The sequence below is a fragment of the Siphateles boraxobius genome, unplaced genomic scaffold (genome assembly GCF_051911475.1).
Source record: "Siphateles boraxobius isolate OS27281-9 unplaced genomic scaffold, OSU_SipBor_1 6, whole genome shotgun sequence".
NCBI lineage: Eukaryota > Metazoa > Chordata > Actinopteri > Cypriniformes > Leuciscidae > Siphateles > Siphateles boraxobius.
This window is the reverse complement of record NW_027509186.1, coordinates 13,820,241-13,836,636: the sequence shown is the minus strand read 5'-3', so window position 1 is coordinate 13,836,636 and position 16,396 is coordinate 13,820,241. Positions and strand designations below refer to the sequence as shown.

The 16,396-nt window shown below is 38.7% G+C and overlaps 2 protein-coding genes across 2 annotated transcripts in view; one reads left to right on the top strand and one right to left on the bottom strand.

The window, feature by feature from the left end:
* Positions 1–16,396, bottom strand: part of lypc (ly6 domain containing, pigment cell) — a 113,667-nt gene that overhangs the window by 57,667 nt on the left and 39,604 nt on the right. The gene's annotated exons all lie outside the window — the stretch shown is intronic.
* ngef (neuronal guanine nucleotide exchange factor) overlaps positions 3,337–16,396 on the top strand; it is a 31,200-nt gene continuing 18,140 nt past the window's right edge. Inside the window, exons 1-4 of the mRNA XM_077207799.1 lie at positions 3,337–3,954; positions 12,201–12,297; positions 14,410–14,613; positions 15,404–15,483. Coding sequence (XP_077063914.1) covers positions 3,747–3,954; positions 12,201–12,297; positions 14,410–14,613; positions 15,404–15,483 — 589 coding nt within the window. The 5' untranslated portion in view covers positions 3,337–3,746. The remainder of the gene's footprint in view (positions 3,955–12,200; positions 12,298–14,409; positions 14,614–15,403; positions 15,484–16,396) is intronic.

Here is a 16,396-nt window from a genome sequence, read left to right as displayed (position 1 = left end):
GAAGGCGGCTGAAGGTGCCGACGTCCTCGTAGCAAATCCCGCTGGTATGCTTTTCGACGGCGAAGCTTCAATAATCCGGAGGATCCAGCGAAGAAGGTGTTCGCTGAAGGAGATTAAATCTAAAGAACTCTCATGACGGGGCGCCCAATATATAGCTCTTGGCCACGCCCATCTTGGCGGGCTCTGACGCGCACGGGCGCGAAGCGCGCTCATTGGTCGCGCATTCAGAGTCGCCCCGTCATTGGTTCGAGCAAGTTGCCGCAGCACAGCCAATGACCGAGCTGCCTTCGTTCATTGCTGTCAGCTGTGCAGCTGCAATGCGTTTTACATAAAGACTTCAATATTCTCGAGAAAAGGAGTTTTCCCATAGCGTAAGCTACTTACGCAATAGGAGAGACCTCTCGAAAGGGAAACCAGCGATTTCAAACCGCGTTTTTGAGACTGTCTTTGATTCACTGCAGTTTTAAGGAGAAAAACTCAACAATGGTGTTGACTTATGAATTTGCACATGGTTTGTCTTAAAGCATATTAAAAACACCACATAAACATATAAACAACATTAAAAACTCGATTTTTACCACACAAGGACTTCAATGGTTCTGTTCTCTCAAGTCTGCATTCGATGCATCCTCGATATCAAGAACACATCCGGTTACTTTAATACACTCACTATGCGTTCTTGAGTTTTGTAATCGAACTAGTTGACAGTTGATGATGACGTAGTACAAGAACACTAGGATGCAAGATCCATAAAGAACGCGTATTTAGAAACGGCCTATGTTCTAATCGAATCCTTGTTCAACGCAACATCTAGTGAGTAATAGCCTATTAACCGTTAGAGTGTGCATGGATCCGCACTTCGGATTCTAACCGCGTATCTGGAATACAAATTTCAACATACTATGATTTGGGACACACTAATTATAATTTCAAATACTATTTAGGACGGTTAGTATGCTAATTGGGACATGAACCTGCTTATAAAAAACAGCCCACGTTACTTTTCGCTGTTCTCCCAACCTTGCTAAGCTGATCTTCAGCTCGTTTTCCAGACATCCTTAAATATCTGAAATGATATGAAATAATTAAAAACTGATAGACCAGAACAACAGCACAAACAATATTTGTTCACAGACAGTTAATGAATAAGCATTCTAGAGGTAAATCTCTTATCGACAGGCCACACGGACTTCGATCGCACTGCTGACGATCCTTTAGACAAGGCTGGGCAGTGTTTCATCTCTAGCGGCACACCTGTTCTTCACAGGTGAAGTTTATAAGAGAGAGGAGCGCCTGTCACATTGACGCTGTGCTCTTTCCACTGGCGTTACGCAACCACAGGATTCCGAGGATTCAGTGAATCCACATTCCATCCCGAGAACTCAATACCGACAGAAGGCTTCGTTTATACACCCCTTACCTCTGAACACACACACACACACACACACACACACACACACACACACACACACACACACACACACACACACACACACACACACACACACACACACACACACACACACACACACACACACACACACACACACACACACACCACACAAACTACCCATCAAATATAACTAAAACAGATCTAAAATATGGTTGCAAAATGCAAACCCAAATCTTACTACTAAAGAAATAAGTTGTTTAAATATTTTTATATTTTAAATAATAACTTTTGAACTTTTTCCAAATTTAGTTTTACAGATTTACTCAACTTACATTATTCAGCAATTTTGGCCCCACATGCAGTATAGTACGGTTAGATTAGAAACACACACGGAAGTCCCATAATCCTTATTTCTCTCTCAGGTATGCTCTTTCTCCTTGTAATGTAATAATGATCTTTGACTTGACTAGTTCATAGTTAGGAGGCGTTTCTCTTTTCTTTGTTAAAGCTTGCATGACACAGTCCTGCCTAATTGATGTCTGTGCTTGCTGCATGTTATTTCACCTGCGTGTGTCTAAATTGTGTGGTTAAATGGAAATTTTAGGATTGCATTTCAGTCAATGTACATGCAGAGCCCATATTGTGTTCTCTCTTTCTCTCTGTGTCCATGCTTTTGTATATGTGTCAATGCGTGTTAATCAGCTGGAGCACAATGGGATTAGACAGAGTGTTTTTGGCCTAGCAGGAGAGAGGGACTTTTTAAACCTAGTCAGCTGACTCAGGGTGTTACAAAGAATGTTGACTAAAGTGGTAGCTACATGTTGTTATTGTTATTGACTAAAACTATTAAAACCATTTTCATTTATTGAAATAAAGCTAAATATTAGATGGAAAACTTTAATGAAAATTAGAAATGTTGCTCTGGCAACTAACTGAAATAAATCAAATTTAAGGACTAAAATGGCTAAACTGAAATAAAATAAATATATTTTTATATATAAGAGATATTTAATAATAACTAATAAATACTAACAATTAACTAAAATTAAAACTTAAATTAAACCTCTAAATAAATACTATAAATATTACTAAAACAATACTGGTTAACTATTTTTTTCTGTCAAACATTTTAGTATTCACGAAAATATATTTTTTAATCAGCATTTTTGTCTTGTTTTCCAGGAAAAACACCTCAACATTCCTAAAGACCAATTTTTGTTGATAAAGTTGTGTAAAATTGTTTTTCTTACCCCACTGGCAATTTTTTTTACATTTTTATTATTATTATTGTTTTAAGCATTATTCATTTATGCATAATAATAAAACACATTTGCCAAAGTTAAATACACATCAAAATATATTCAAATAAACCAAGATGACCCGCACATGACATGTGTACAAAATAAATATATAGGCTAATTAAAAAATCTTTCCCTGGTTTTAGTAAATTGTGGCCATGTTGAACTAATTCGTACCCACTTTTTGATTTAACTTCAAAAGGGAACAAATTATTCCAACAGTGCCACGATTTCGTAAAATGAGGGAACAAATTATTATATCATGTGCGAACTTTACTTAAAACGAATGAATCAGTAAAACGTGATGTGTGGCCACTACATACATATATTTTAGGCTACATATTTTTTCTTTTGTATATATATAATTTTTTTGTTTTTGTTTTGTTTTGAAAATGAAGACAAAAGTTTTGATACTGCATACAGAACACAAATCAAGACTGATGAACACAGCCTTTGAAAGACGTGCTTTCCAAGTGACTGAAGTCACAGTCGTGTTGTTTGAAGTGTCATTTGATGAGACATCATGGGTGAGGTGTGAGGTGTGAGGTGTGTGACAACTCAAAATACAAGATCTGCTGTTTGACATGACTGACTTTACCTGTTTATACGCACGTGCATGGGGCAAGAAGTTATGCGCTCAGGGGAGAACAGGGTAATGAGACAGTGAAGGAAAAGAGGGCGGTAGAGAGAGAGAGAGAGAGAGACGGGGAGGCTGGACCGGCGAGAATGAATGAGAGGGAGGGGGGGAGAACTTTGACACAGAGGGCCAGAGGACAGGTTTGTGAGACAGGACAGGATTCAGAGACCGAGAGAGAAACACAGACTTTAAACTTCTGAAGTCACTAACAACAGGCCAACCCCTAAGGCAGAGGAAAAAGAAAGAGGCGAAAGAAGAATGAGAGAGTTCATTATCTAGAAAGGGTGCATAACTCTGTGACTGTGGGGTTGTGTCTTTGGGAACCTGAACGTTTGGATCCAGTCTGGATTGGAATTCCTCCTGTGCAAGTCCAATGGGGATTATTCCATGAACGGCTGGATCTTGTTACAGATAGCGGATGGCGATGACAGCCCTGTTCCGAATGAAATGGGGACATAAACCTCAAGAGGTCCAGGCCAAAACTCAGACGCCAGTGGCCCGTCTGCCCAGCGAGGATGACGATGACGATGACGAGACGTTGACAAGAGCTCCAATTCGCAGGAATTCGCGCTTTTACCGGTCAATGAGAAAGAAAAAGCCGTCTTCATCTTCAGAACAACAAGAAAGTGAGAATCATTTACATTTCTGATTTTATTTTAACTAGAAAACCTTTCACGAACTATTAATGTGTGTGGATTTTATGTTCATTTATATGTGAATCGGTCTACTATTTGAAAGTCATCATGATATCATGATAACAAAAGTGTCCAGTTTGTTTTGAAGGAGAACATCTCTCATTTCAACCATCATTATGTCGTAACAAAGCACATTGTTTGAATACTGGTTTTGAAACACAATGTATGCTACTGAAACTGATAATGTTTGCTGCTGTATTATCATTACCTAGCAAATGTAGTTGATCTAAACAGAGTGTAGGCTACTAATTGCCCAGCTGGCATATGACCGACCTTCAACGTTGAAATAGGCCTATGGTTGAAATAACGTCAGTTGTTGACAACAACGTAATGTTTTCAAAAACATACAACAGAAATATCTGCCGTATAAAGTATTATTATGATCATTATTAGCATTCAACCGATATTCTGATTATAATACAGCCTTTCAATATGTTAAAATATAATTATTCTCATTATAGACAACTCTCCAATAATATCCCTGAATGTTGGAAAACAGTTTAGATTTATGAAGTCTAGCTCAACACTCTACATTTTACTTGAGTTACCTGTAGCTACTGTGCAAAACTCTTAAAAATGATGGTTTAAGAACCTTTAACATCCATGGAATCTTTCCCTTACGCAAAAGTTTCTTTAAAAGTTTCTAAAAAGGTTTAAAAAAAGTATCAATTAAAACTGTTCAATGAAAGGTTCTTTGGGGACAAACCTATTGTCATCATTGCAAAACTGCCCTTTTGGAACCTTTATTTTTAAGAGTGAAGATAAAACCTCAAATGAAATCTTAGCAGCAGTTTTTAACAACACTAAAACCCTGCTTCAAGAGGCTGATGCATACTTGATAAGTTTGACATTTCTTAGATGGATTCTTTTCATTTTTATGCTAATAATGAGTGACAGCAGTGATAGATTTGACTGTCAAACAAGTCCTATAGTCCTAGTAAGATCCAAAAAACATAGTGTATTTTAATGGCTTTTACACCAGTACTAATCCTAGAGATTTTCTGAGAGAGAGAGAGAGAGAGAGAGAGTGTGAGACTGAAAGCACATGATTTTGCCCTGAGGCAAATTTCAAAGGAGTCGAAACTCGAGAAACTCGTTTAATTGTTCACTGTGTTTAATTGTTCTGAGAATTACATGTGTGCGTATTTTTATGAGCATCTTTATGAATGCCGTGTGTATTTGCATTACTGAGACCAAATTGACCATTCTGTACAATTTTAATGACAAAATCACATCGTAATTTCCTTATTTGCGACTCTGTTGTTGAGTTTGAGCTTTGTAGATTTCAGGATTGAAGATGCCGCTATGATGTTGAAAAATGACTTGCTCTATTGTTGTCATGACAGTCGGACGTAAACCCATAAACAATGAATCTGAAATCACTTTCATCAGCACACCTCAAAACACGTCAGACATATTCTCTACATATGCTTCAAATGGCTCTTGCCTTTTCAATACACAAAAGTGAAATTAATCGTAGTTTTGGCCGAGTCTTTTGGATAAAGTACTCTCATGCTGAGATCAGTGGCCTATAAAAAAGCTGTTGTAAGGACGGCCCCACTTTATGGTGGCAGCTATATTGAGATCACATGAATGTTCACTATCTCAGTAGCCATCTTATTATCAGTCGCTTTTGGTTGACAAATGTGTATTAGGTATTGCTACAACTGAAGACCTTTGATTTTGTGTAATGGCACCTCCACGTCAATAGACCTTATTCACAGCAGCGCATTCTTTGATTTTTAACAGTAATGAACAGGGATATACATCTCTTCAGTGGGTTGTACTGTAATTTAATGTGTTTCTGAATCTAAACACTGCAAAAATATTTTCCCAAGAAATTTCAGTTGACAAAAAAAAGTCCAAACACGAGCTGTGGAAAATTATAAGTGATCTTGGAGCTTTATACAGCTTTTTACAGGGGATGCCATTGAAAACATAGTAAGTCCGTCTCTTACAGCCTTGCTTTAATAACTGTCATGGCGCTGCTCTGAATAAGGTCTATAGGTGTCAGTATAAAGTCCAAGAGACTTCATTGGAGAAAGCTATCTGTTAGCATTTCTGTTTCTCTCAGTGGTGACAACACATACTTCTTGGGCATTCAGTTTAAAACTGACAATTTTATAAACCCATCACTTGAGCTGTAAACCACTTTATATTAGAGGTTACTGCAGCAAACAGAAAAACACAAGTCATTTTCCTCCTTTTAAGAGACCTTTAAAGTCTGAATATGGCGACTCTTGAATGGCCTTCAGTGGACATTTGGACCACATAATGTTGTAGTTACAAAATCTAACTGCTAAAGCTATTCAGCAAAACATTATTTTAGATATTTTACTAGTCTGGTCTCCAGAAAAGGTCCTTAGTGTGCAGACCTCCATTTACAGTTTCTTTCACTGAACCCAACATTGTGTGAAGTCCTAGACATGAGAAAGGCAATTGTTACTAACAGTAAGCACAACAGCATATTTTGTGACATGGTTAATGATTGTATTATGGATTGTGCCTCACCTGTTTTTCCAGAGAGAGCTGTTTTAAGTGGCTTAACAAATGAATTCTGTCTTTTCATATTTGCGTAAAGTCAAGCACACCTGATTAATTCAGTCATTTAAATACATTTACTTGATTCTGCTGAAGATAAAACTAGAATTGATACTATTATTATATCTTAAATTGATTCGTAAGGATCCTTATTGCCCATTTGACTAACAGTTCTTTTAAATGTTGGATTTGCAATGTGAATTTGTGTTCCTAGATAAAAAGGGCATAGACGAAAAAGATAAAAAACACTCCTCATATCATATTATGGGAAGTGGGACCAGCTTAAGTTGGTCTTAAATGCAGAAAAGTCCAAAGTAATGGTATTCACAAACTCAAGACAACTTCCAGTTTCTTCTTCAAGCATCTTAACTTCTGAAGGAAATGAAATTGAGTTAGTTAACAGTTATAAATATTTAGGTGTAATCATTGATTTTAATCTGTTTTTTAAAACTCATGTTAGCAATCTGGTTTCTAAGCTCAAGATAAAGCTTGGCTTTTTCTACAGATCCAAATCATGCTTATCCATTCGTTCTAGAGAATACCTGGTGACGGCCACTTTTCTTCCCATATTAGATTATGGTGATCTGATATATATGAATGCTTCTGCCCAATGCCTAAAGAAACTGGATGTTGTGTATCATTGTGCATTGCGTTTTTTTCACTGGCTGTAATTATAGGACACATCATTGTACCCTTTACTATAAAGCTAAATGGCCCCCTCTTTATGCAAGAAGGTACACTCATTTGCTATGTTTCATCTATAAGGCACTTATTGGACTAGCTCCTACCTATCTGAGTATCTTTTTAGCAAGTACTCACGCCCATTATGGATTACGTTCAAAGGACATCCTACACTTGTTGGTCCCCCGTGTCAAAACAGAATTAGGTAAAAAAGCCTTTTTGTTTGCTGCACCTTCTGCTTGGAACCATCTTCAGAACTCGCCGAAACTGACTGCATTTATTTCTTATGAACAGTTTGTTTCAACTCTGAGGGATATGGAGCAGATGAACACTGGTCAGTGTTGTTGCTTATAAAGTTGTATTATGCATTATTTAACATAGGGGCTTGTTTTATGTATGTGTACTTGATGTCTTTTATATGTTGAAAACTGTTGTTTATGTTCTTTTATGCTGCGTCTTGGCCAGGTCTCTCTTGCAAAATAGATTTTTAATCTCAATGAGACTCACCTGGTTAAATAAAGGTTGAAAACATATATTAGCCAGCATGTCATTGAAAATAATGATGACATCCAGCTCTTTTAGTGAGTCAGATTCAGTAATCGCTCGCACAGAGTTCTGTCAGCGGAGGATTTGTCAAATCAGTGAGTCTTTAGGTGTGTTCAACCTGATGTGGCGCTGTGCAGACCGATCGGTGTAATAAGAGTATTTTACTCAAGATTCAAGAATCTGACCTACACTCTCAAAAAAAAAAAAAAGGCACAAAAGCTGTCACTTGGGCTTTCAAAAGGTACACCTTTGTATCGAAGAGTGCATATTAGTACCTCAAAGTTACATTGGTACCAAAAGTGTATATTAGTACCTACATGGTACATATTAGAACCTTTTTAAAGGGTATCTGTCAAAGTGACAGCTTTTGAACCTTTTGAGTGTATTTTCCCCCTTTTTTTAAATTAAACAAAAAGAATAGTGAATTGTGAATTGGATTACAGTGACGCTGAATATTTCCCAATCTCTGCTACTGTGTGTGTGTATATATAGCTATTTTTTTCAGTTTTTAAACCGACCTGACCATATACAAATGCAGAGTTCTGTGAAAAAAGTCACAATTGTGAGTTATAAAGAGACAAATTGAGAGATAGAAACTCGCAACTGTGAGAAAAAAGTCAGAAATACCTTTTTAAATTTTTTTTTAGTCTGTGGGAGAAACCAGCTTCCATAGAAGATAAAATGAGAACTGAGATGTTAAATTACATGCAACCTGCAAATACAACTACACAGAAAGACGTTTTTTTTGTTAATATTTTGTAATGTGGTGAATTATTATTTTTTATTATTTGAGTGGAATTTATTATTATTTATTATTACTTTTGAAATGGCACTGTAAATTCAGCAGTGCACTGATCATTGTGTGTGTCACTGAAGACCTATATGTGTGATGTTTGAGGCACAAGCCTCGTTTTAAGCTCAACATATTAGTGACTTGACAAATTAACAGTAGACGATCACCCAGAATACAGTTCTATCTTTTGGGTTAAGTCACACTCTCTGGTCTGGTCAGGTGTTTGATTTTTGCAGTTGGCTGTAACTGTTTGTGAGTGTATGTGTCAGTGCGTATATGTGCTGTTCAGGAATTTGTCACATCTTTTTTTATAGAATGACTGTTTGGTGTGAATAAGAAAATAGAGGGCGTGTGTGTGAGAATGAGACTTTGGTTGTCAAGGCATTTACTCCTCAGCTGATGTTAAAGTGTGTGTGTTTGTTTTGTAATGCCTGTGTAAGTCCAATGTACACAGTCTGTACGGTAATCCCCCAGTCTCGCTGTACAAAGTCTATGCAGCATTGTTACCCTTACAAACGTGGACCAGGAAACAATTCTCTCTAAAAAAGGTTAATATTTAAAAGACCTACATTATCAGTGTTTATTTGTAAAGTCCACAACAACAGCACATGCAGGGCATGCAAAAATATGACTATTAGTCAATATAAAAAGATTGTAGAAAATTGATTGAATTTGCATTCTCATGCATCTTGAAATCTTTGAACTAAATGTTTTTTGCATAAAGGCATAGTTCACCAAAAATGCTTGAAAAGTTGATAAATATATCATTGTGCATAGTCGGATAAATATAAATTATCCCTCTGCATGAATTTCCTTTACAAAAAGCGTTGTTAGTGTTCTTTTTCTTCTTCTGCTCTTGAAGTCTATGGCAGCCCATAGAACCCTATGGTGGAAAGTTGTGAAATTCGGCACACAGAGACGACAGTCTGAACATTAACCACAGTAATTTTGGAGTCTCTCAATCCCTCTAGTGCCACCAATTGAAAAAAATGTCAGCCATTTTGAATTCTTTTTCAAACTCCTCCTAGACCCTTTGTCCAGTTTTAATGAAAATCGAATCAAATCATTTTCAGTCCATGCAGACAACAAAACAAAACAACTCAAAACAAAACAAACATGAAATTCAAGTTGATTAGTCAAACCACCTTGAAAACTCACTAATTACTTCTACGAAAAACACGGCAAAGCGACTGTGAGGCTATATCTCCTCCAATATTCACCAAATTCGACTCTGATCATCTTCAGACTATGCTGGCTAAATTATGGATTTCATGTGGGTTTCATTTACCGCATCAACAAATTTGATGGCATGATGGCAAACTGCATCTAAGGTTGAATCTCTGCAAGGATTTGGCATGTTGAGACCAAACTTGGTGTGTGCCATTGCCACCCAACACTGACCACACTAAATAAATTCAGCGTCAGCACCACTTATTGGTTTAAAGTAATAAGCATTAATGTAACATTGTCAATTGTAAATATTTATGGGTTTTCAATCATTTTGCTTAAAATCATCTCCAAATGCCTTTCACTCATTTTTGCAGTTAGTCTGATGCTCGCTGCTCATCATTTTGCCTCTGATATTTGCCTCTTGACCCCTTAATTGCTGTTTGCAGCTATATTTTAATTTAATTTCTGTATGACCACAAGTGTTCAGAATACACTTAATCAAAACTGTTTAAAAATCCTCCCAGGTTTCATATCATAAAGCTCAGTGAATGTCGAGAATGTGCAGGAAGCTAAAATAAAATAGATTTTGGATTTGTTTAAAATTTTTTGGTCATGATTTTGAAAACTCTGGTAATATTCTAAAATGTGGAAATAGTCATAATAAAGACTGAGTGGGTGTGTTCAACTTCTGACTGGTAGTGTAGGCCTATATTATGTAAAATATGACTTTATACAATAGAGCAGTAATTCATCCCAGCTAAATTGTATTGAATGTTACATAACAGAAATATATTTTCTAAACAGTCTAGACTTCTCGGTCTAGCAATAGCGTGAACCATATGTTGTCAAAGTGCCAAATATTTTGCTGATTTTTTCAAACAATGCATAGCACACACGCTTTTTTAACTAAATGCATCATTACAGGTTTCACTCAAATTGCAATGCCTCCTGGGAAAACCCCATTCGCTCACTGTTGATTCCTGCTCCAGATCTGGTGACACTTTTGGAAACTGGGTTTAAAGCAAATTATTAACCAATGTACAGTGCAATCATAAAATAACTTTATTGTCACTTACGGCAAATTGACCCGGTCTAGACTGTCCTTGTTTTTTTAATCTGTGTTGTAGGAGTTCTTCTTTGAGCTGACCTCTGTTTGAACAGTTGCAAACGTGGTTGACAGCTGCAAACAGTTGAACCTCAGAAGACATGCAAGAAATAGAGACTTTCTCTTAAAGACTAAATGTAGGAACTAGGTCATGCTGAAGGAAGGTGTGAATGATACAAAATGAATGAAAATATGAATGAAACCTCAAATCTTGTGGCTTGTTGAGAGGTGTTTTACAGACTCTCAACAAGCCACGTGATGCGAGGTTTCATTCATCTCAAAAGCTCAAACGATGCAGGAAATTGAGTTAAATGCTGAAGTTTAATACTTCGTGTTTGAGGTTTGTTCAAGTCCTGAATAGTACTGTTTGCATTTCATATTCACCAGTCATATAAAGGGCCAGAACACAGCGCAGTGGATTTTATTGAGGTTAAAGTGTAACATTTCTTGACAAAGTCTGTCAAGTGCTCAACAGTTACATTGCATGGATCAATATTAATCTAAGGAGTCTGACAAACATGCTTTGCAATCATTCTAGTTAGCTCAAGATCCAAGCACACAAATAGCACACTAAACTGCATGTGACCGTGTGCCATTCGTGTACTGAGTGAGCAGGACGGCGCTTGGTCAAGGGAGCAGGGAAACAGTGTAAGGAGGTAATGAAGCATTTTGGATGCATCCTTTGTTCGTGAGACTTCAGAATTTGCAGAGGAGACAAATTCAGGGGGAAACTAAGCAGACTTTGTCGGCAGTCACACACACACACACACACACACACACACACACACACACACACACACACACACACACACACACACACACACACACACACACACACACACACACACACACACACACACACACACACACACACACACACACACACAGTTACTGAAAGTTCCATTCGAGGCCCCTGTTACACATTCCTGTGCCCACAAAGTTTCAGGCAGAACAGCCAGCATTCACAATGGGCCCTCTGTGTTTATATATGAGTGTGTGTGTGTGTGTGTGTGTGTTTGATTTGTCTGTGTGTATTTGTGTGGTAACAAGTGAATGACCAGTATGTTGTTATGCCTGTAATGAAGTACTTTCTTGGCAGTGAGATTCATCAACTCAATAGTTTTTACCCAAACAATTGGTTTTACTTGTCTCTGATACCATATAAAGGGTACTTCTGGTTTCCTTATAAAAATATTTTTATACTGTCTTACAGTACCTGTCTCTGGGACTGTCATGCAAGATGAATTTTTTTCAATTCAGTTTTGTTCTATTCCACTCAAATTTGTCCAAGCTCTATGATGTCTGTTCATTAACCGAAGCCACTCCTATTCTCTCCATCAGGCCCCTCCTCCTCTCCTAAACCAGCAGTGGATCCCGACTCCTACAGACTCAGCCCCTCTGCAGCGAATCGACTCTCACCCTCTCCCAAAATGCAAAAGTTAGTGCACACAAATACATGTCTGTCTGTCTGTCTGTCTGTCTATCGTACTCGGTTACTAACGTAACCTCGGTTCCCTGAGAGTAAGGAACGAGTATTGCGTAGCTATACGCAGTGGGAAAACTCCTTTTCTCGAGAATATTGAAGCCATTATTTTAAAACGCAGTGCAGCTGCACAGCAAGCACAGAGCAGAGCGTCTAGCTCGCTCATTGGCTGTGCTGCACAAACCTATGATGAGGCGGCTGAGACGCGCAAACCAATCAGGTCGCTTCAAGCCCAGGGCGCGTCAGAACCCGCCAGAATGGGCTGGGCTTATGCCTATATAAGTAGACCATTTCGCCATAGAATCAGGTTAAATCGACTGAAGCAACAGCACCTGAGCCAAGCGTAATAGCACGGCAGGCTACGCAATACTCGTTCCCTACTCCCAGGGAACCGAGGTTACGTTAGTAACCGAGTACGTTCCCTTTCGAGAATGTTCACTTCATATTGCATAGCTATACGCAGTGGGAACCCATTTTAAAACGCCGTGCTAAGTGGCCCGAGGTCAACAGTAGAGTTTGAAAGTCACAATTTCGCCCAGGGCTGGACAAAAGTCGGGCACCCTTATTAAGGTATAATGTCTCATAGGCTCGGAGCCCTCAGGGCCGAGACCCTCATATAGAAAGTACCCGTGCCTGCAGAGCAGGGACCTCTAGTTTGTAAAATCTCACAAATGTGGATAGTGAGGACCAGCCTGCCGCCGCACAGATGTCTTCAATTGGTACCCCACTGGACCAAGCCCATGAGGAGGCCATGCTTCTAGTGGAATGAGCTCTAACACCTATGGGGCATTGAAGACCCATGGAGGTGTAGGCTAGAGAGATAGCGTCTACTATCCATCTAGATAGTCTCTGTTTTGTGACCGGTAGACCTTTAGTGCGGCCACCGAAACACACAAAGAGCTGTTCTGACTGTCTGAATGGGCGGAGCGCTCCAGATAGATTCTGAGAGTCCTCATGGGGCAGATCATATACAAGTTATTATCATCTTCCGACAGGGGAAGAGCTGATAGTGATATCAACTGGGCTCTGAACGGGGTTGAGAGCACATTAGGAACATAGCCGTGCATCGGTCTGAGCACAACTCTGGAGACTGAGAGAAGCGCACAAGCTTTCTTCGAGGGAGGTCCGGCCGCGGCGGGACTTGAACCCTCTCTTTTCCCCCGTCACTCGACTAGCTGGTCTTCCGAGGCTAAGGGTCAAACACAAGCTTGGGTCGGGGGCCCTGACGTTCCGGGAATGGGTAGCGTGATTTGCAGGCTTTAGGCGTCGCTGGCCTTCAGCCGCTGGGCGGGGCTGAGGGGGCGGCCTTTTCTTAGGGTGCCCTGAAGCCGAGCTTGAAACGCTGGGGCAGAAAGTGTCGAATGCGCCTCAGTGTAGCACCTCAGTGTAGCACTCAAAAAAGGCCGGTGTTGGAGATTGGGGCAACGAGGAAAGCGGTTCTGTCCGCGTCCTTCATCTCCGTCAAGTTCAGCCAGAGGTGGCGCTCCAGCACAACCAAACTGGCCATACCTTTGCCGATCGCCTGAGCGGTGGTCATGGTGGCACGCAGGGCTAAGTCAGTGGTGCTGCGCAAGTCCCCAGATCTGTCTGTCTGTCTGTCTGTCTGTCTGTCTGTCTGTCTGTCTGTCTGTCTGTCTGTCTGTCTGTCTGTCTGTCTGTCTGTCTGTCTGTCTGTCTGTCTGTCTGTCTGTCTTTTTATCCGTCTACAGGCTTTATTATTGTATTGTGGTGTTTGTGTGTGAGTTATTGTGTGGTGTGATCTATGATTCAACACTATATCACATAATTTACAAAGGATGAGAGAATGTTTGTCTGTGTGTGTGTGTGGGTGGAAGAGTTTAGAGTTGAGAACTGAGTGTGTGTGTGTGGATGACTTTGTGTTTGGGCTTGGCCGTGTTTCTGTTTGTGTTCATGTAGTCATCAACAACATGAGCGTTCACTTATGTGCGTATGTGTTTGCAGAGGACACTGTATCTGTGAGCGACAATTCAGTCTTACAAGAAGCCTGTGAATTTCTGCAAACATCTCTTTATTTATATATTTACAATATTTCTGTATCTTTATCAGTCCACCTTTTCGCCCTGGAATCTCGTTGCCGAGCAACGGGAGTGCTGTGCTGGGAGGAGCTCGCTCTCGGTCTCCGTTGGCGATGCCGGGAGGTTGGTCGCGTAGACAAGAAATGGAAGAGCTGAGTGAACGGACGACAAGTGCCTGCTCTATGCAGGACAAAGACATACACACCGCTGCCGACCCTGACAACATCACACTCCGGTAAGAGCCAACAATCAGGACACTTTAAAGTAGAACTTTACTTTTTACCAATCTTTAGTTGTGTTTAACTTGAATAACTTGAAAGTCTGTGTGCAAATGTTTATGTATAAACAGTAAGCCTACATGCATTTATGATTATTTATATATATATATATATGTGTGTGTGTGTTAGGAAATATACTTAATTTAATAATCTTTTTGCAGTTCATTTGCTGTAAATAGTCCTGCTATATAACAATGTGCAAAATGAAAAAATATATATGTATATAAAACTGTATAAACAATAATTATGCAATACTTGCAAAACACTGCTGTCACTACTTGAAATGTCATTTCATCTACCCATGCATGAGTATCTATGCTCACACAGTATATGTATAGTTGCAAATTAGTTTACATTTGATTGTACAGTATGTCAGATTTTAACACTTGCATAGGTGTGCTGTATGACTCAAATAGGGCTCACTCGACTCTACTTATTTGACTTATTTAGGTCTGTCAGGGTTTAAATGTAATAAAGTGAAAAATATTCCCCTCATTTAGAAACAAAAGTAGGACTTATTACAGCTGTAGGGTGTTTTGAGCGGGCTGACATGGTCTCATTTTGGTACACACACACACACACACACACACACACACACACACACACACACACACACACACACACACACACACACACACACACACACACACACACACACACACACACACACACACACACACACACACACACACACACTTCCTCCTATCTCTTCAAGTCACTGATTATTAGAGGTTTTGTCTTTTTCAGGTTGGTGAGGAATGGTGGCAGTCCACAGAAGATGTCAGTAGAGAATACCTGCCGCAATCTCAACATTGTGAAGAGTGTCGGTGAGTGAAAAGAAAACACACAAATGAACACAGAGGAAGAGTTGTGCTGTAACAATGCATTCTATAATTTATTTGGCTCAAGTTGAACTGTGTAGGCAACTTTATTTGCAGTTGAATTTACAGCATGTATGTGCTGGAAGTGTACGAGACGTATGTGTGTGTTAGTGTGTGTGTGTAGGATGAAGGCAGGTGGAGTGTGTGGGAGATGTCTTTTTAAATATATGCTGGAATAACTGCAAGAGAGAGTTATCCGCTTTCTTCGCCAACGCAGCATCATTTTATATCATCATTTCCCTCTGTCTATTTCTCTCTCTTATATCTGCATCCAGTTCTCTCTCTTCTTCACTGGTTTTGTTTTTCTGTGTCTCCTTTTTATTTCTCTTCTCATCTCATATCTTTGCTCATTTCCTCTCATTTTATCTCATTTATCTGTTCTCATTTTATCTCATGTATCTGTTCTCATTTTATCTCATGTATCTGTTCTCATCTCTTTTATGTCGTCTGTTCTTCTTTTCTACCCGTCTTTTCTCATATATTCTCACAACTTATTGTCTATTATCACTTTCTTTTTTACCTTTTTCTTTCTATTATCAAAAAACCCCCGCCAGAAATCTATTAGAAGATATCAAGAATATATGTTCATATTTAGTAAGTTATATATTTCAAATCAGAATGTATGTCTTAATATATATTTTAAATATCTATTGTATGTTAATATACAAAAACAAGCAGAAATATCAGGAATATATTTACATAATATCTGTAGAAAAATATATATTTTGACTATATTTAGTAATTATATATTTTAAATAAAAAGCTATGTTAAAAATATATTTAAAAAATACATTTTATGTAAATATACAATATATATTTTTATTTGAAATATATAAATGATTACATATGAATGTATTCT